The sequence below is a fragment of the Anas acuta genome, chromosome 2 (genome assembly GCF_963932015.1).
Source record: "Anas acuta chromosome 2, bAnaAcu1.1, whole genome shotgun sequence".
Classification (NCBI taxonomy): domain Eukaryota; kingdom Metazoa; phylum Chordata; class Aves; order Anseriformes; family Anatidae; genus Anas; species Anas acuta.
In genome coordinates this window covers 7,937,499-7,959,252 of record NC_088980.1, presented here as the reverse complement: position 1 = coordinate 7,959,252, position 21,754 = coordinate 7,937,499, and the positions used below count along the sequence as shown (strand labels likewise).

General features: G+C 41.8%; 1 protein-coding gene across 2 annotated transcripts in view; it reads right to left on the bottom strand.

Annotated features, from left to right (window-relative positions):
• The window catches only part of DPP6 (dipeptidyl peptidase like 6), a 549,348-nt gene that overhangs the window by 488,507 nt on the left and 39,087 nt on the right, over positions 1-21,754 (bottom strand). Inside the window, exon 1 of one of the 2 annotated variants that reach the window (XM_068673428.1) lies at positions 2,251-2,629. The exons of the other annotated variant lie outside the window; for it this stretch is intronic. Within the exon in view, the coding sequence (XP_068529529.1) occupies positions 2,251-2,301 (51 nt within the window). The 5' untranslated portion in view covers positions 2,302-2,629. Of the gene's footprint in view, positions 1-2,250; positions 2,630-21,754 lie in introns of those variants that run through there. 2 annotated transcript variants of the gene reach the window in all.

Genomic DNA, 21,754 nt, shown 5'->3' with positions numbered 1-21,754 from the left:
TGCAGACTTTGAATTTTCAATGACTTTTCAAATTCTTTAAGGCAAATAAAGTAGTGCAAGGTTTAATGCAATCCCCTGCAACTCCACACACAGCCCTCTCCTCATCTCAGTGACTGCCAGGTGTGTGAGAAGATACTTAGAGCAGGAGGGTTTGACATGATTAGTTCAGGACTCTGATACTAGTTGTAACATAAGTGGTAAATAGATAAAAAGAAAAATACATTAAAAAAAAAAAAAGGTAAGAAAAAGGGGTAACAAAACTACTAGTCTTAACTTGCTAGAGCTTCTACTGAAAGTGTAGCTGAGATTTCAGGATTAGGTCCACTAGCTATTAACTTGAAGAAATGGGAAATCCCTCCAAAGATTTTAAAGCTCAAATATTCACCTAAATTTAATTCTTGCTTAAATAAACTGCAGATTCAGTTGCAACCACAGACCAGCTTAGCACAGAAACCAGCTGTGTGTTTTAGGTGGCCCATAAAAACACAAGCATTAATTAAAGAAATCAGCTGTGTCAGTGGAACAGTTTCCTTGTCTCTGTATTTCATTGAAGAACTCTTTCCTGAGATGCTGTCAAAGGGAAACCTGACATCAAGTCAGGGGGGACCCCCCTGAGCGACAGTAAGAAAGCGGTAACTGTGACTTAGCAGCCTGGGGGCTGGATCCTGCTCCCCTCCCGTTTGAATCAAAGGCAAGCGCTGTTGTCTCTGGCAGGGTTTGAATTGTGGACAGCCCTGGCTACAAAGCTCTCTGTGTAGATCGATCACTCCAGCCTTTGCTCATCTCGCAGAGGTGTGCAGATGCGGATCCATTTTGCCACACTCAGAAGTACCAGCCAAAAATCCCAGCAGAAGCCCCAGCCCTCAGCCAAGCGGCAGTGGGGGAATCCCTGCCCGTTCCTCAGTTCCTGACTTCATACACCAGCAAGGAAAATGTGTGTGAGGCTTTTATTAGTTCTGTGACATTGCCTATGTAAATTAGGTTAATCCTGCACTTTAATCGAACAATGTCATCTCAGGTGGTTAATTATTTTTTCTTAGTGGTAGAGCACATCCTCATCACAGACTATAACGACATCTAGGATCAGTAGCTTGAGCAAATAATAATCTACATTTCCCCATGTTAAAAAAGTTCCAGCACCAGATATTTCCCAGGCATTTAAAAGGCACAATGAAAGGAGTATGCAGTCACACTGGCTGTGCAATTCTGCTGGGGAATTGTTTGCAGAAGTTCCTGTTCAGTTCCCTTAGTTGAATTCACAGGTCACATAGCATTGCACCTTCCTCTTAAAAACTACTGCTGGAAAAAAAAGCAACATTACCGGACTTGGAGAAGGAGGCATTGCCTTAAAAAGCCAGCAAAGCCTTTTACTACGGAACTTAATTAAAGGATGGAGAACACTTTGGCTGCCTCTTGAACACGCTGACATAAGGCACAAAAGAGACTCATGGTACTATTTGTATCACACCCCAACATCATTCCCCCCCCCAGGGGTGGCCAAAAGCCAGCTATGAGCGCTTTGCTGGGGAGCAGGGAGGGGACAGGAGACCAACAGGTACCCTTCGCGAGCTCCAGGTCAGGCACAGGAAGTTATTCTCCCAGCAAAGTGCCCTACAGACATCCCGTTGCTCCATCACCACCCCTCCATCCCATCAGCAACCCCCGGGGCACCATGCATCCCCAGCGGGTCAAACCAGCGGGCAAAACACACCAATATATTTCCATCAGCACAAGATGGCAACCAGCACTTCTTCCGGGAGAGCAGCTGGCTTTTTCTTTATTTTTTTTTTCCTCTTTCCTTAATGGAGGGGGAGCTGATTAGAAAGGCATCCCGAGTACCCGAGTAGGATTTTTTTTTTTTTTTTTTAAAGGCATCGAGGCAAATGCTTGCACTAGTAATACTCAACGGCACGCCAGGTATCCCCCCCACCAGCACCCCAACATCAACTTGACGAAGTTGCCCGTACCAGAGAGCGATGCCCGGAGAGAGCCCGGTTCTGCCGACCCCCAGCCGGGCGCCCCCCACCCCTCGCTGCGCCCCCGGCCCCCTCCTAGTGGGGGGCAGCGCCGCAGCCTCCGCACCTCCAGAAGCATCCTTCGGAAGGGGACCAGGAGCATCCTCCCTGGGTGCCCCAGCACCCAAGGGGAGCCCGTGGAGGGGGGTGTCAGGGCTCCGGGCAGCGCCGAACCCGAGCAGGGAGCCCTGACACTTACTTACAAGCACTGGTGGCGCCAGCCGCAGCCACTTACCATCATGTTTCCTTGCATTTTAGCGGTTTGAAACATCGCCTTTTCCTTCATGGTTTTTGCTCTGTGCGTGCGTGTGCTGCTCTCCCGGAGTTACTTAATCCAGCGGCTGGAGCACTTTAGTGAAGAACTGGCATGCACTTGCGATGGCTTTTTGGTGTGGAGTGGAGGGGACTACGAGCAGCGGAGGAGGAGGCTGCCTGCTTGCTTTTCTTTTTTTTTTTTTTTTCCTTCCCCACCCTTTCGAGATATATTTTCCCTTTTGCCAAAAAAAATAATAATACTAATAATAAAGCAAGCAAAAAAAAGCAAACCCTGCCGGAGGGGAGGCAGGAGCTTGCAGAAGAGGGGTGCAGCCGGGCTCAGTCCCCTCCCAGCTGCAGCTTTTGCCCTGGGGAGCCGCCGGGGGGAGCGGGAGGGAGCCGCCCGCCCGCCCCCGCCCCGGCCATCCTCGGCCACCGCCCCGGGCCCGGGAGGTCCCGGCGAGCCGAGGCCACCCCAGGAGACCGTTTGCAAATTGGGGGGCTGGATAGTAAATAAAAGAGAGAGATGGAGAAGGGCGGTGGGGTGATGGTCCCTTGCCTTGGCCGTGCCCGACTCGTTGCTCTCCCGGGGGGGGGGAGATGTACACGTTTTTCTTTTCTTTTTTTTTTTTTTTTCTTTTTTTTTTTTTTTCTTCAAACAGAATCAGAGGAAAGGGAGGGGGGGAGAGGAGCCGCCTCTCCCGGCGTTAACTGTTCACCGCCTAGAGCCTGCGCGGCCCCTGACAGGCCACGGCTGCTGCAGGGAGGGTGGGGATGAGGAATCCCACCGGCGGGGGTCAGCGGGGGATGCGCGCCGCCGTTTCCATGGCAGTCCCCCATCCCCGCCGCCCCCTGCCCGCCAGGAGCCCCCGGGAAATGCCCAGCTTAGTCCTGGGGGCGCCCCCAGTGTGGGGTACGGGGTGCAGGGTGCCTCCCTCCATGCAGCTGGAGCTCGGCCCCACCGTGGGGAAATGAACGCCTGTGCCTACAGCCAGCCCCCGGGCATCCCTTTGCGCCCTTCCAGCAGCATCCCCACTTCTCCTGTGTTTTTTTTGTTTTTTTTTTTTTTCACCGTTGTGAGCCCGGGGGAACCTCTCTACCCCCAGCCAAGCCGCTCCTCCAGCGGCCGTTGGAAGATGCTCCTCTCCAGCTGCAGGTAGGTGGATTTCCAGAAACAGCCCTGCCACACATCCCAAAGGCTTACACCTCAGCCTGCCCACGTGAAAAACTCTTTCCAGAAGAGCTGCGTCTTTTTCTCTCTTCCTGGATTGTATGTGTGTCACTTGTCCAGTGATGCACCAGGAGTAATCACAGCCATCTCCAGGATTAGATGCCCATCGATTTCATTTGGGATGGTCTTGCCCACTCCAAAGAAGAAACTCTGAGAAGAAAGGAAGTGATTTGCTTAATAGCTGAGAAGGAAAACCAAGAAGAAAAAGGCGTAGGCAGAAACTCTCTTCTTGCCACCCAAGGTTTAACCAAAGCGATGGCTAGAGTAGAAGCTCCCTGTTTTTCCACTGGGGGAGTTGCAGACCCTTCCACAAGTCCTTTTGCTGTGCTGATCTGTAGCACCTCAAACTCCAGTCCTTCACAGCTTGTAGCATCTTCATCTCATAGGCAATGGCCATTCATTAGAAACAGGAGACAAAGTGTGCAATCCCACAGTGGTGCTCACACTATTTTTCTTTCAGCCATGATACAATGATACATGATACTCTTGAAAGATACTCAAATATAAAATCTCTCACCTACGATGTTAAACATGTCTAGAAAGCAATGGTAATGAGGAAGTGAACACCTGTAAAGTGCTTTAGCTATGGTTAATTCTTGCCTAACCTCTGTCCAGGCTGAGACCCAAAGCCACTTATGGGAAATGCCGATGGCATTGTACACGATGCTGGTGTACGTGAGGTCCGCCTGTGTGAACTGACATACAGCAAAAATGCCACTCAATTGCACTTGAAACTTACCTTACAGGTCTTGGTTATCTTCTCCCTTGTCTTTGTTTGGGAACCGCATACACCTAATACATGGTGCCTCTTGAGCAGGAAGCTCTTCACAACATTTCTCGAATATTGTCTCTTGTTTTCTTTACTTCAATTTTTATATTTTATCAAACAGTTCCTGTTGCATCTCAGTATTTTACCCTCAGGTGTTTTAATTATGTATGAATGCAGAATATTTATCTACTTCACAGTTAGTAGTCCCATTTGCCTCTTGCTTTACTTTATATACCAATAGAATTACTTACCGTATATTGCACTCTGGAAATAGTGTTTTTTGGATATATTTCCCTCAGCTTCGGCATAATGCAGCTACTGGGTTTGCTTGCCTATTTTCATTTAATTTTTAATTTACATGCAGTTGGAATAACCATAGCAATTGCCTTGATTAAAACAGCTTTGTTTGAAGTTGAACTAAGGGGAAAATGCTTAGTTTCACCTTTGACGTTATCCAGTTCTTGAGTTTTCTAAAAATTATTTTTTGAAACCAACCAGGGTTCATTTGGCCAGCATATGTGCATTAGTGTGCTTCTACACCTACCACAAATTATGCTCACATTTTCATAATCCAGAGATTTCAAAAGAAATAGGAACCAACAGTCAGTGTCTGCAACACAGTGCAAGATGATAACACTGCCGATGTTGGAGAAAAACCAAAATCTATTATGTGACAAATTCTTGATTTACCACTTTTAGTTCTCAGGTTTTTGAACCATTTAACACTTTGAGAAAAGAGGCAGTAATCACTTTATCTCTGAAAGCTTTATGGCCAGTGTCCACCCTTGGAGGTTTCCAAGATCCTACTGGGCAACCTGGCTCTGAGCTGGAGGTTGGGCTAGAGACAGGCCTAAATTATCCTGTGACCCATAAGATCAGAAAACTCCAAACTGAATGACATTTTTTGTTACTGGCTGTACTCAGTTGCCATCCAGACAGCAGGATACTTGATCTATATAAGAAAACAGAATGTCTCTTAAGGAAAGGACTTGCGTCACTTTCTAAGATGATTCCAAAACTGCAACCCTCATGGTCACAAGGACTTTGGCTTCTGCCTATCATGACTTTGGCTGCTCTTTTCCCTATCTGAATCACTTCTGTTTGGCTGATGAAACAGTTAGGACTTGCACTGGGATGTTGAAGTGTGAGACTAAGTCATACTCCAGACTTGTACCTTGAGCTGTGGCCAGGGGATTACACTAAAAATGGTCAGTGAAGCAGTTTGGTAAGTTTTAGGCAGCTACAAATGATATTACCACATTAATCTCTCAAGTATGTTAACCCCATTGGACTTCTTTTCATCTGGCATTCACTATTGAGCTTTTCTTCTTCATGGATTTTCCCCAGGTAATTTTAGTGGAAATTCACTAGAGCTGCAACAATACTTATTCTCACTGAACAAGGATCAAATTTCCATGCCTAGGAAGTGAAATGGTGAATGTAGAAATGACTTGAAATTCCCCATTTCTGTAGGGAACATTTTTGACTTTGAATGATGTGGAAAGATAACCAATCACCCTACAACCAAAGACAGTAACAAGATTTAAGCTGTTAAAAAGCTTGCTGGTGGCTATTCTGAATTTAAAGATCTAGTCCAGAAAACTTCAATTCAAAAATAAAAATGTTTGTTAACCAAGTCAGATGTTTTATTAGAGAAAAATTGTTAGAATTCGTGACTTCTTGCATTGGTCATTTTAGTCCCAATGTACCTCCTTTGTCAGCAGAGTAACTGACTATTTAAACATGGGAAGGTTCAGCCTAGACTCAGTTGACTCTCAACAGCATGATTTTAAGTGAAACCTCTTTATAACTATATACACATATATGCATAATATAGTTATATATAAATATCCATCCATTTGTATCTAAGGTACATACCTGAAGAAAAACCCTGGGAACTTGGGCTTTTTAAACTTGATCCAGATATTTTCTCTATATCTCAGGTATTATGACAAAAACAATATGGCATCTTTATCTGCCAATATTTTTATAGGCTATTTTGAAGAAATGTGTTTTTCTCACTTCTATCACAGTATGCAATATATGGGGAAAAAAAAAAAAAAAAGAAAAAACTGCCTTATAGAAATTTTATTCTTTGTGGGATTCAGTACTCTGATGCAGACTTTCTTTATCTGAAAGGGAACACAGGCTACAATGCTTACATCCTATTCACAATACTTTATTTAAAGCTATGATGATAAGAGAGTGGGAGAATTTATTTTATCAAATAAAACCCATTCACTGCATTTGATGCTGGCTCTCCTTCTCACTAGCCAAAACAAGCCTGGGAACAGTCCTTCTGAATAGAAGGGAAGAATTAATCTCACACAGTATTAGCTGGCTGCAGAGCACTGACTTTCATTTATTCAGTATTTTTAAAGAAAAATGTTTTAAGTATGTAAGACCACAGACAAATACAACAGCTGTTGAACTAAAAAAAAAAGTCACTTCTGAGAGTATCAGCAATTTACTTCCTCTCCTTAATTTAAGGTCACTTTTTATTCTCCCCTGTAAAATAATTTGTGTAATTTCAAAATATATTAAACAACTTTTTTTTCCAAGTCAAACACTTCTGTGAGAATCCCATCTCCTGTCAGCCTCAATCCACAAGCCTTTGCTCAGGCTTCTCTCCACCCTAATTTCAAGACTGTGCTCTCTAAAACCAAGTCATACTACACCTCACACTCTTACTTCCTGGCAGACCCAGGTCCACAGCACAGTGTGTTGTGGTGAGACCCACATCTTCCTTTTATGAGGCCAGTGGGTTGAACTGAGCACTGGGGTGGGTTTGATTTGCATTTTCTATCACACATCAGTTTGCCAAGGGAACATAACTTGCAGAACTTGAAAATACTCAGCCTTAAATCTAAAATAAATCAGGAGTCTCAAAAAAAAAATAAATAATAATAATACAAAATTTCCTCTGCTATTGAGACTTACTACCTGTGTGATAGTGTTTTGTTGTAGAAACCCTGAGGAGGAACCCAACTTAAAAACTCAGGATCAGAGTATCATTCAGGCTGGAAGGAGTTCATGAGATCCCTACACTAATCTCCTTCCCAAGTAGCGTCATCTCTGACATTAGCCCAGGTTTCTTGGGGCTTTATCAAGTCACGTCTTGAAATCCTCCAGGCATGGTGACTCTACAGCCTCACTGTGCAATCTGTTCTAATATGTGGTCTAATAAGTGCCAAGTAAAGTAGATAATTACCAAGGGAAAGATCACCTGTAGTACTTGCTTTGCTATTAAGTTATAGCATGCAAGAGAGATGGGATTGGTGATATCCCAAATAGAATGGTTGAGTGTTACATTGTGCAAACCTAATGGAAGACAAGAAAAGAACTTTTGTAGTAGTAAATAAATTCCATAATGATATTTAGTAGTACAACACAGAAAAAAAAAAAAAAAAAAAAAAAAAAAAAAAAGAGAAAAAGAGAGAGAGTTACAAACAAGCAATTTTTTTCTTCCTAAGTGGACCAATTTTGAGAATTTTGTTAGTCAAGCCATGCTACATCTCTATTCTGAAAAACTCTTACTCAAACTATGCTGGAACCTTGCCTATGTATTTAAACAAAAACATGGAGACAACTGTAGTGATAATTCATTCTAGTAAAGAGAAGACGTTGTAGGGACAGATAAAGTAAATGAACTGTTAAATAAATTAAAAATTGACTTCTGAGAATCCCTAATTCTTCAAGAAATTAGAGTACTGACAGTGCAGCTGCTGCTAAAAAGTTAACATTTGCTAGCTCTTACTGCATGAGGGTACTTAAGACGTCTTTGTTAACCCAAATAGGAGAGAAGGGGCTGAAAGGAGGGAAATAATGTTATCTCAGATATGCTGAGGATAAGGAGTATGATATGAATTTCAGAATGATTTGTCTTTGGGCCATTAATAATTTGTTTATTTATTTATTTTTAAAACCCACACCTACATTTTTGTGGGGGTACTGCCAACATTGTCACCATGTAAGGACATTCCCCCCCTCTTCATATTCTTGACCTTATTTCTCTGCTAGCCTGGCCATTTATTTCTCATCCTCCTGCATAGGCACAACCTCACTCTGTGAGACACTGGACTAAGCAACGTTACGTGCCCAGGGAATTCAAAACCACATAGCTGAAAACTGTTCCTTTTGAGAAAAGACTTACCAGCATGTTTCTGTTGCAGTAATAGGAACATGTTCCCTAAGGTGCAACTGGACAGTTTATTTGTCATGTATCTACTCCATGCTGGGCAAAACTGTGGGGGGCTCAATACAACTGATTCCTTCTGACGCTATTCAGACACTAAATGACCATGTACATGTATGTGCTTTGACATCTAGCTCTTAGAAAACATGGTAATTTATTAGATTCACCAGGGACTTGTCTTGAGACACATCACCTTTAGACAGCTACCTGGAATGCAGTCAACTCCCCATTATCTGCAAGTAAATTATTCAGCTGCAAATAGACCATAACACTGGTACAGCATGTTTTCATGTAGTCCATGACAAACCACAGAGCTTACAGGCTCACACAGGGCACTGCCTTCATGTTATGCCACCACCTCAACTAGCTTAGACACTCAGTATGCTTCATAAAAGCATATCTGATGAGAGATCTCATATTGAGATCTGTAGCACTAATGGGTGTATAGAGCTCCCAGCCCACATGTCCTGCATTTCTACTTTATTAGATAGAAGCACTTGTGGCTTTTTTTCAAATTTTGAACCAAGAGCTATGCTCTGGTGTTGTCTAACCTCTAAATGCCTCAGACACTTGAAGTACACTTACAGCACTCATACAGCATATAGGAAGATAGGCTTAGGTGAGTCTATATGGATGTACGTGCCCATATAGAGTGTGTGAGTTTACTTGCTAAGACAGGCAGTGTATACACTCCATTACACAGCCTGAGTGTGAGGCAACATAGACAGCTGCAGGCTAGGACAGTAGGATCCAGAGGACTGCTCGAAAAACCTACTGATTCCCCTTTGAATCTTCTGTTTCTTCACACTTCCAGCTTCTAAACCCCATGAATAAAAGCTAAAAATATGCAGAATTCAAATAATTACTTTTTCATGAATGAAATTGATTGTTGAAGTTGCCAAGGGATTCAGAGTTGGAGGAAATGCATTCAGAATACATTTTCTGCAAAATAGAATGGCCTATAAAATTTAAATATATGGGAACGGTAGGAAAATCTGGTCAAAAACATTAGATGCACTAGTGACAACAGGAAAACACTAATATGAAGCATATGAAGCATTCTGAGACCTTGCTTTTCAGGTAAGTACCACTTCTGGTTAAACACAGATAAAATTTCTAAAACTTTAAAAACTACATGTTCTGTAGTAGAAATGACGTACACACATCTTTAAGCAAGTATTCTCACTATTGAACGTGTTTTGGATTTCCATATGGACTTCACCAAATCTAGTGCATAAACAACAGATCACAGTGTCTTTCCTAAATTAAGAGTATCTTGTGCTATTTGGTTATTCCAGCTGAAGTGGGTGCTTCAGAGTTTTAAAAAACAAACACATACTAAATTCATAAAAGAATAACTAAAACATGGTATGCTAAAAGCAACATATGTGTTAAGTTTTTTCATTAACACCGAATTGAAATATTGGCAGACTTGTGTTAAACATTGAAATTTTGTTATGCACTGGATTTCACTCTCTAAAATATTTTTAAGTCAATGCCATTCTGACAGTTACTTTTTTTTTTTTTAATGACAGGTACTTTGAAAAGGCAAAAAGCATCAAAGTCCCCTTCACTCAAGTGTTCACTCCTGACAGTGATTCCAGCCAAATGGGAAAGATATCAAAACCACAAGTAGAATCTCACATATATTGCCAGGAAAATGCCAAGCTTTAGGACCCAAGCAAGCTCATCCCATTGAAAGAAACAAAAGCCCAGCTGTTGAATCCCACAGCTATGGCTAGGGTCTAGCCATAAAGTTTCCTTCAGTGTGCAACACTGTAAGTCAAGGTCACTATCGGTAAAAATAGTACAGTTCCCACTCTACCCAAGAATGAACATTCTTTTTAATAAATGCCCTAGTGACAGTATATTGCTCAGAAAGCATTCTGTCTCTGCTATATGTTAGGAAAGACACTATTTCAGTATTGTAGTCCTGCAGATAACTTTTATTTTGTGAGTATCAGTATAGTTCTGTTTCTTCCATGAAACTGTATGGGTTCTTTTAGGTAGATAATTTAATGCTTGCCAACTCCCATTAATTTTGAGCTAGACTTTCTAGCCTGGAAGACATACTGAAACATTCTAATTTCAGATCATGTGGGTCTATGTTTTGATTAAGGAGCCAATTTTTTTTCTTTCATTGTGATACGGATGATTAAATTTCTTTGCTAATTATCTGTATCACCTCAGAACACCCTGTGCCTGACAAAAATATTTCAACAAAATAAGACTACATTTAATTGCATTACTCCTTTTATATGATGAGAGGTTGATATAAGCCTGTCAATTCACTTTGAGTTCTCACTTTGAAGGCGATGTTAATGCTTCTTACTGTCAGATGATGTTCCTACAACACCCGCAGATAATTTTTGCTTCACTTTTCAATGGACTTTCAATGAATTTTCAGTACAGTGGATGACCAAATCTTGCAACATAGGCATTGTAACATACTATTTATTCTTCCTAGGTGTAAGTGGTGAGCAAGGCTCAAATTCTCATTTCTTTGAGATAAGGCATGTAAATCCTTTTGAACAGTGGATATCATGTCTACAAGTAATCTGTATTGTGTATTGGTGTGCACCAGTTGCCAGGCTGGTGTTATTGAGGACATCAAAGTCAAGGATTTACTTAATCGGTTGGGCCAATCACTTAACTTGTATTATTTGGGTTTATAAAGGTGTGAACTGTTTAGGGTATGGCCTACTTTTTATCATGTTTCTAAAATGCTGGAGCAAACAGGACACCGGCTTCTTTACAATAACATAAAACATGACATTAGAACAATGTCAGTTTGTCTCTGAATACCCAAACTGTTTAGAAAGACAGTAAAGGATCTGATTGCTTTTTTTTTTTTTTTTTTTTTTTTTTCCCCTAGACATCAGATTAGGTTGCTACCTTTGGGGAAGTAGCACCAAAGTTTAAACCTGCCTTGGACATCTTTTTCATTAAAAGGTATGGTTCAAAGCTCTATTTTATTGGGCATCATAAATGAATACATTTTCTCAATTTGCGTTCTAATGTATCCTGTAGTGTATAATCTAGACACAGTCATTTAAACATGGGGAAACAGCTAAGTAAGAAAACAGAGATAATTGAAATTAATGCCTGGAAAGCAGCAAAGAACAAGCCCTGGAAGTCTCATCAAAAAGAATAAGTATTATACCATTCTCCTCTTACAAATATACATAGATATGAAGCAATAAACCAAATCCACTGACTCTAACAAGTCTCAGGAAATTCAGTTATTAGCAACTCATTTAAGTGGGTAAAGTTTTGGTGAGTGGGAGTTTTGTAGGGACTCTCAGTTGACTGAGGCACATAGAGCATGTTTAAAGAAATAACCAGCTTTAAAATGATAACGTTTTTTTGTACTACAGTGATGCACTCTGTAACTTGCTTTGGCATTCTAGACAAAGATATAAGAAAAAAATGTGCCTCATTGAATGGTTTGTCCCTCCCTTTCTGTAATTACCCCAGAGGACTAATGACTCATGCAGCTCACCTGCTTTCCAGAACACACCACACAGAGGAGCACCAAAGTTTGAACCATCCCTTCAGAGTAAAAGATTTTGTGCCTGGGCTCTGGTGGGAAAAAGTGGCAAATGCTGGGATCTGATCACTTACCCTTGCCCTTATAGCTCTTTTGCATCTGGCACAGGAGAGCATGATTTCAAACAGCCTTTTGAACACTACAACCCCTAGCAAGCACATTCCCTGGCTGAATCTAAAATCAAGAGGGCTGTAAAGACAGTTTCCCAAAGCATCGTTGAGCAAGGGATCTTGGCCAAGGCTATTGGCAGGAGAAGACTTCAAACTGTGTGCTCGATGGACAAGCAAACACCATGGCATGGCTGTGATGAAAAGCAGGAGGCTTGCCTGGCATACCATGTGGAGACTCTTTGTGATTGCAGTGGGCTTTCATTATCTATTTTGTTTTCTATTTCAGGCTTAGTTGTTTGTGTTTTTTTTTTTTTCCTCTCTCTCTATTTTTTTTTCTCTCTCTCTAAGAGAGGAATGGAGCTCAGTGGTTGGTTTGGCAAGAGGATATTTACGTATATTTTTTTTGCGTAACACAATATAATTAGAAAATGTAAATATAACTTAACTCCATTAGTGCACTGAACAATAAAAAGACCACAACACAGACTACTCTGGTTTTCCAGTAATTCATCATCCAAATTATACAGCACATCTCCATTAGACAGTCCTTTTCCACAAAATTCATCTTGCCTTGTCATGGCTGAAAAACAAAAGCAATTTATTAAATATCAGCACACAGTATAAGTGACACTATGAAGTTTTGCTATGGAAAACATTTTGAAATAGAGCTGATTAATACCTTCTCTTATGGACAATAATATATTTTATGCTAAAATTTTCTGTAAGCAGAAACTCTGGTTTTGAAATATTTTATGTAATAAAAGCTTTTGACTCCTGTGATAGCTATCTGCAAGACGTTATGCAAAGTGAACCTATCTCAATTATCTTTTACAGAGTCAAACAAAATGTCTTATAGAAGTGCAATTGCTTGTTCCAAGGATGAATTAACAGCAAATTAAAAATGTAAACAGCACATTTTAATAAATCCATGCTGTGAAAGGACACAAAGATCAAATACGTGGCAGAATGGACAGAGGAAGCATTACCACAGTAATTCTTCAATGGAAACACAAAGGACAAAAGGAATTAAGGCCAGAGGAAGATTTAGAAGCCTAAAGCAGGACATGAGTGGAATAGACAGAATCACAGAATCACAGAATCACAGACTGGGTTGGGTTGGCAGCACCTCAGGGTCCTGCGGGCACAGCTCCTGCCCCAGCAGGGCCACCCCGAGCAGGGTGCCCAGGCCCATGGCCAGGCGGCTTTTGGAGCTCTCCAAGGAGGAGACCCCACAGCCTCCGGGCAGCCTGGGCCAGGGCTCCACCACCTGCCCGGGGGTCAGGGGAATCTCCTGGGCTCCAGGCTGTGCTCACTGCCTCCTGTCCTGGCACTGAGCACCATCAAAAGAGCCTGGCTCTGTCCACATTACATCCCCCATTCAGGTATTCATAGATATTGATAAGGTCACCCCTGAGCCTCCTCTTCTCCAGGCCAAAGTGTCAGCTCTCTGAGCCTCACCTCATAGAAGAGGTGGCTCCAGTCCTCTTTTTGTGGACTCACATTGAACTCTTTCCAGTATGTTCATGGTTCTCTTCATGTTTGAATCTAAAGCCAAAACCATGAAAATTACTGTTCAGCCCTCACCTTGCTGTGGTATTTTCATCTCCATCAGCACTGGGTTTTGTGACATGCAAGGTTGTCCTGGGCTCATACACACACATACATGCTCATTCTCATACATGCATAGCTTCGGTACTCCAAAGCTTGCCTGTGTGCTTGGGTTCCCTACAAACCACCATCCAGCAACCACCCTACAGCTTTGTAGCAAGGTGTCCTCTCCTTAGCCTTTCTAACCCAGAAAATCAGGGCCCCAAAGTCTTCTGTGGTCAAGAGCTACCAGATACATGCAGATATCCTGAAAAGACAAGGAGCAGAAGAGCTTGCAAACAGTTTATAGGAAGAAAATTACCTTATTTTCTCATCACTTTACTAAGGCACAAAATACATCCTCCTACATCTGTTGCTGCAGTTAGAAGTGGTTTGAAATCCTAACCTTAGGCAGCCACTCTCTCTTCTGTCTCCCATTCACTTCCACACAAATGCTTGCTACTTCTTTGAAATTCAAGTGTTCACTGTTTTTACAAAATGCAGAGAAAACAAGTTCTGAAATAAAAACAGGTCTTACCAATCTGGTCCAAAGTCAGAGGAGAATGATTTCATGTAACTCCAATGCTGGATGAGATTGGCAATTACAGCTGTTATGCCATATTATACTACCTATTAAAATCATTGCAATTTTCTTTAATTAAATAAAAAATAAGCACTTTTTGGTACAGGAGATGAAACTACTCTCCAGTCAGCTGTAATATCAAGCCTGTTTAAGCTGTTGCTCTGATACTATTTTCCTTTCTGTAAAGAATGTGAAATCGGAGTTGTTTATGAGATGGAGGTTCTTTTAAGTTTGGGATCAGAATATGTACTTTGGTGTTCTTTTTTCTTTTTCTGGCATCCCCTGGGCTGCTCTTGCCTATACAATAAATACTCCATCTACTCTGTTTTCAGCTGAATCTGACTTCTGTGTGGATTTATGCATCTATGAAGTGAATAAATTAGATGTGAGCTGATATGATGGAACGCAAGAAAAATTATTTCCTTTCCTTTATAAATCCCACAGCTGCATTCTAATGCCATGGCTATTGTTTGTGAAAATAAAAATGGAAGACTACCAAATGAGGTAACACACTAGCTCTGTAATACCTAGAGAACTGAATTCAGAGCCAGGCTCCAATGCAAGGAAAATGGACACAGGTGTTTCTTCTCCTTTCATGTGCATTACAGAAAAAGGAGTCTTTCTATATCCTAAATGAGTTGCTCTACACAACCCCCTGACCATTTCCATGTAATGTCTTCACAGTCCAGGTCCCTTTCTCTTCTCTCTGCCCATCTACTCCCAAGATGTTTAAAATGGCTTTTGAGAAATGAAAATTATCAAGCTACCCTTTAGATTTTCTTTCATTTTTCAAAATTCTTTTCCATCACTTTTCTCTGTTTTCTCTATCAAAAATGCGTTTAGTAGGCAGCTGTCAGGCCAGAGCTAACAATAAAGACCTACATGTATTTATCTACCAAGTAAATGTTATAACAAAGGGACATTATAACAAAGGCAACATCTGCATGTTGCCCCACAGATTGCATAGTTCCAGCTTCTCAAGCTAAAGGAACTAAAATGCTGTGACATTTTTATGAATACTGAAGCAATTAAGTAATGGATGTAAGTTTGTAAATCTTATTAATTACTGGGGATTAATGCAGCATAAAAAACAATGGTTCAATGAAGACTTCTCTTGTCTGTGCTATCACTCCACAGCCTCAGGCAAGACACAGGCTAGTTTTTGAAACGTCTATAAATGGCCCAATGACTTCAACAGGGCTGAGTGCCAGGGAGTAGGAAAAGCAGGGCTGCTCTACAAGGGAGAATAAGTCAGGAGCTAAGGGTGATAGGGCACCTGAGCCAGGGTGGTGACGGGTGAAGTCCTAAGGTGAAATGGTGGGTCAGGTCCAGGGCCATTCCAAGAGCTCCAGCAGAAGACAGGTCTGGAGATATGATACTGACGCTGTAGATCCATGGGTATATCCAGGGAGTGCAGTTAGTACCAGGAGAGCAGGAGACAGGACTGGGCTCAGGGCTGAGCTACAGCATAGCTCAGGTGAGCCTTGGACTTCTGAGCTCAACCTTAAATGGAGCTCCTGGACCATGGGCAGAAGGTGTGGGCAGAGTTCCAAGAGGAAGCTGTTCAGGGCAATCAAGGCTCATTAGCATACTGACAACCCTAATATAGCCTAATAAGGCCAAAAAATTTTGAGGACCCACATCTTAGCTTCTCTGAATGTCACTCCATGGAAAAATAAGGCACTATCAGTTCTATTACAGAATTATCCTTAGAAAAACATTATAAAAATTTATATGACACCATGATAACAGGGGACCTTCTGACTACCTTAGAAAGACAGCTGGTCTGATGGTGCTAGAACAGCTTGGGCTCACGGGTGGAAAGATATAAATCAAAGGTGTTAACATAAAAGCTTGAAAGCTTCCCCTGTGACCTGCTCTCCTCTCTGCTACACAGCATCAGCACTACTCCTGGCCCACACTCTGCCAGCCTCAGGGCAGAAACCCATGCTGAAGCCACACTGAAAGTTCAGAAGACTGCTTTCCCTGCCCCAGTGATGAAGCCACTACCTTTCTGGCCATGCACAATCAAACATACTAGTGTTTGGGATTTATCCCAATAATATCAGTTACAGGACAAAAGTGAAGTCATTACTCTATTGTCAAGAAATGAATTGGCACCACAAAAATGCAACTGTTCAGCTGTTACTGACATACTCTGTTCTTGATTGCTCACTGAGAAAGAGAAAATAAATCACATTGAATGAGAGAATTTACAGGAATGATAGGAATGTTGCAGCCAACAGACTCCTTACAGCTCCTCCTGGCACTGGGCAGGGTGCATGCAGGAGGGTGAATACCCTGTGTGCTGCTTCCATATCCAGCCCTGTTCACAACACAGAGCTGTATCACCTTCTTTGCTCTGAACCAGACAGTCCCCAAATCTCAGAGATCCCAAAGAATGTCACATTTCAGAAAATGTGGGATTCAGGACATTTAGCATGTGTTCCTTGCAGTGCTACTTTAGCACAGAAGGGCTAGTTGGGAACTATTAAAAACAAAACAAAACAAGACAAAATGAAACAAAAAGCACAACCACAGAAAATCCTTACTCAGCAGAGCTATTCTCTGCCAAGTTACACCTCCTGATTTGAGTTTTTTGGGCTGGTTTCTGCCCTCACATTCCCCAGTGCAAACAAACTTTGTCCAGCATGAGAAACCACAGCACGTAGTTGTTCCCACAGGGACTGAGAGAGTGTCTGGAACCTGTGAGACATGAACCTCTGGGACAAATACCAAGCTTTGACATCTAAAGTAATTCAGAAACCAAAGGCTGATGAAGTTGCCCACCTACATACTTTGAGAGAAGCTTCCCTGGTCAGAGCAATCAGTGGGCTCTCCACTACTGCAGTGGACCTCCTTTTCCACCTATCCAGCACTCAAATATTAAAAGATTTCTTCCCAAGCATAAGCAGCTGCACTCTCTTCTGCCTGCCGCAGAGGTGCTTGCCTCTGAGACAAACTGTAAAGCCATGGGCATGTTAATTTATCATGCACCTTTCTCCACTGATCATTTGTTGCTTACTCCATTTTCCTAGGGACTTTAGCTCCAAAATTGATGGTGAAATAAATAGACATATAAATCAGCCAGCCAGAAATATCTCCTCTTCTATTACCTGATGCTGTAAGATATGTTGGTTTCCTCCTGCCCTCCAAATTTAGTCTTGACTGGTGGGCAGCATAGATAATATTCAATCTCCATGCCTCTTTCAGGTTAGTCATATATAACACTACAATGGAGAAAAAAAAAAAAAAAAGGCACAACCTGTTGGCTCTGGAAAACCATCATGTTACTGGAAAGAACTTTATGTGTCTGGAAAAGGTAAATTTCCCTACGTGTGGGGAGCCTGAGATGCTCTACTTTTAGTGTGGTACAGTGGTGAAGGGGAAACACAGTTGCTTTGCGGTTATTTGCCATGGATTTGTATGATTTCCCTGAGCTTTGCACAGCCGCACTCAGGAGCCCTGGAGTCTGTTGTTCATCAATAAGGATGAGAAGAGCTCTCAGAAGAGCAAACTCTGTGCCTCATCACCTTTTCAGGTTGTGGTCTTCCGACCTCACAGAGAAGACAATTTCTGGCTTTCTGGGAGCTGTGGGGAAATCAAGGGAACCACTGGGCTCTCTGGCTTGGTCTTGGTTTCAGGACTTTTCACCATAACCTTTCACCAGGGTGTGGAAACACAATTTATACCAAAATACTAGAGCTTTGCCAGGACAACAGTTCTCAGTATGGCTTTCTGATTCACACTCCTGCTGGGTGCTCCACAGACCACAGGAGGGCTGAAAGGAGCCCTACAAATTGTCACGAACTGCTTGTAACACATTACCAGCAGTTTAGAACAAATCTGGACAAAAGGTCAGAACAAAGATCTACTGAGCACTGTCCAGTCAGTTATTGATTTTCTTTTTGGTACTAATATATGTGTGACATAGCATTTTTGGTAGTAAAACAGAACCCAGCAGACCAAAAAATGGCAAACAAGGACAGAAATTTGAAGTGGTGTGATGAGGCCAAAAACATTCATTACAAGCTCATCCAAAATAAGAAAACAAAAAATGAGAAATTATATTAAAAATGAGAAAAATCCTCAGCCAGCACAAGCCAGCACAACTACATTCAGGTCAGAGAACTTTTGCTGATTTACATTAGATGAGCATCTGGCCTCATATACCTTGTGATTCATTATAGGCAGAATCAGCTTTCATGGGTATGACCTCATAACTCTGGGGTCATCCTTCTGGAGTTGATGTCAAAATACAGTGCATCACAGATATATGTGTGCCACTATTTTTAAAAACTAAAAGCCAAATGGGACCCAAAGTCCCACTACGCAATTAGAAATAGGATGCAGCGTAGTTTCATGCCTTGACTGCAAAGTGGCTCCATCCACACTAAAAGCATGCGGTAAATACATGGCAGGCAGCCGGACTGGCAGAGAAAGAGCAGGAGCTGCAGCCCCTCTGGTCCCATTCCCTGGCTGCAAGTACAGCTTGCTGGAGACCCCAGCCGTAGCTGAAAACAAGATGTCAGAGGGAAAAAGGAAGATCCTGTTCAAGCAGATGGCTTCTGTCAATCAGTTGTTAGTTTATTCCTGATGTTCAGAATTATTCCCACTGCAGAAAAAGAAACAGTATTCAAAGGTTACACTGTATGCAGTCATTTTGAAGAGAAACTACTATTAATAAAATAATTCAGGGAACTATTTACACAAAGGTGACTGCCTGGAAAGATGACGTAGAAAATTATACACTCTTGAGGTAAAAATGTGTATGTGTTATATCACATAATGGAAAACTTCCATGGGAATAACAAGCACATAATATCTCTAGCTGGTCATAAAGTCAGTGATGTAATTTTGCAATCCAGTAGAGGGCAAACTTAGTCTGTATTTTCTCAAAATGCTCCTAAGACAGTCAACGGCAGGTGCTCAGACATGTTTATCTTTCTTTTGATAATCTATAAAAACCCGTAGCAACCAACAGCACCAGAACTTATAAGATGAAATAGCATCAATTGTACCTATCATTCAGTGGGTCTTCAGCTGAATCAGTATTTATTACAAAATCAACAAACCAGTGAAGATCAATATACATTTTTGAATATTTTCCATTACTGTACTGTTTTATACCATTAGTTCCAATACTTGATTAATCAGCAATTACCCACCTATTTTCTGGAGATCAGCTGCTTTTATAACAAAGAAATGAAAAACATGCCTCCCTACTCTTACTAAATACACATCAGTACACCTGCTTCAAGGAGTGTTTTTTCAGCTGCTGTCTAGAAATGAAGCATCTGCTTGAAACATTGGGTTCTGGGATGTATTAAGTAATGCAAAGGTTTTTTTGAGAATGTTTTCTGAAACACCCTCTTGCCTCTAGTATAAAATCTAGTATAAAATAGTATAAAAATGTTTTTATCTAGTATAAAAAAGCTTCTACAAAATCATATTGCTGTTAATGGCCATGCACAGCAGGCACAACTTTTCCAGCAATTACTTACAAGGTCCTGGACAGATGAATTGAATAGGCCAATTTTTTGCTTTTAAAATAATGTTTCACTTATGTGTTCTGCTCCTCTCACAGAACTGAGGGCTCTGTGGAGCCCTGCTGGTAGAGGTGTAAGACGTGTGGATCCAGATCAAACAGTTCTTTCCACATGATTAGTAAAATTAGCTCTGAGTGGTGCTGGTTCCTATGGGAAACCTGAAGGAGACTGCTGAGCAACACCTCTTCCCCACCACATAAGCTTATGCTCACAGGAACTAACTGTCGTTCCCAGTGACTGGAGGAAGAAGGGGTCCTGCTCACTCTGCTCATCACCCCATAGACCTAGATATGGAAGCCAAGTGACAACTAGTCCTTACACAGTGACTTCCTATGATGGTAGAGCCAAAAGAACCAGAGCTGCACTGCAGCAGGCACCGTACCTGTGTGACAGTGGATCCTCAGGGAGACTCAGCTGAACTTACTCCAGAAGTAGGGCCATGTCTCAAGAGATTTGAATTTTGCTTACAAATCTGCCATTGGCCTGAGCAAAAGTCCTTTTCCATTGCTAAAATGAGGCAAAACCATAGCCTTTTTAAAGTGCTTAAATGAAGAGCACCATTGTGTCTGAATACTGTGAAATATCACAATTACACTGAACAGCCTTGCTTATTACAGCCTCCACCTTGCAAAAAGCTGAGCAACATGACTCAGCCCAGCAAAGCGTTAATGTGCATGCTTTGACCTACTAGGACTATTCCCATGCTAGAAGTTCAGCACATTATTAAATAAATGCCTGGGCTGGAGTCAGTTTGCTCAGTAGAACCCAACTTTATGATGACTCTTTGAGAACCATCAAAGCTTTCCTCTCTCAGAAGACCCTTAGCTTCATTAAGACCTTTAGGGAGCCAAAGATGGGATGCACATACATACATGTACCGTATATACAAACACGTACAAACACACTGTTTATATTTGGGCAAATTTCCCTAGGGCACCTTTAACCAAGCTGGTGTAGGAAAGTACACATGAAGAGCCCATTTCTGTGAGAAAAAATCCAACACATTTAGTTGCAGCTGTAATGCTCTTTCAACAAATCTATCTCATGGTCTGTCCAGCTGGTGCCCCTCCTAACACTAAATGAGCCATGCGCCATTAATTAACCTCTCACATCATTGATCTTGTCAGGGACACCAACCTGTCTCTCTGAATCTGCCATTCAATCCATCAGCACCTTAAACTGACACCACCAAGAGTTATGTTCTCTTCCTTTCTCAGAGCCATTATCAGCTGCCTGCACACAGCGCCCTGCCTCATACCTACCACAAAACACACACTCCCTTCTGACAATGGCTGGTATGGGCATGAAAGAAAGAAAAGAGGCCACAAGGGAATAAAAGACACAAAGAAATGTGTCACACATATAGTGGTAACCTGGGTCTATTTTTCCCTTTTTTACCACTTCTTGAAACCTCTGTTGATATACAAGTTAAGGCTGAAATCTGCTTTTCCTCAATAATAACAAAAGATAATAATAAAACATATTTAATAATAATAATAGTAGTAGTAATAATAATAAAGCTCAGTTATGACCTCTAATGCCTTGCCTCCCTTTTCCAAGTGCCTCCCTTTACCATGGGTAAGTTTTCTGTGTAAGAGAGGTCTCAAAAACTTGTGTTTCAGGTTACAGGTTTTAGATGTAAAAAAAAAAAAAGAAATAATGCTTCACTCATGTTTCACTGCTTGTAGGCAGATTGCAAAATCTGTGGCTGTAGGAGAAATGCAGCATTAGGTACTAAGCCACTGGTGCATGCAGGTCCCAGGTGGCATCTGAAAAGGAAAGGACCAGGAAAAGGTCTTGTGCAAGCAGTGGACACTGTTAAGCAAACATCCTCCCAGGTTTGCCGAGGGCTGTGTCATTCCTGCAGGATGGGGCTGAAACTTTTCAGTTAAGAGTAGAGGCAACACTGG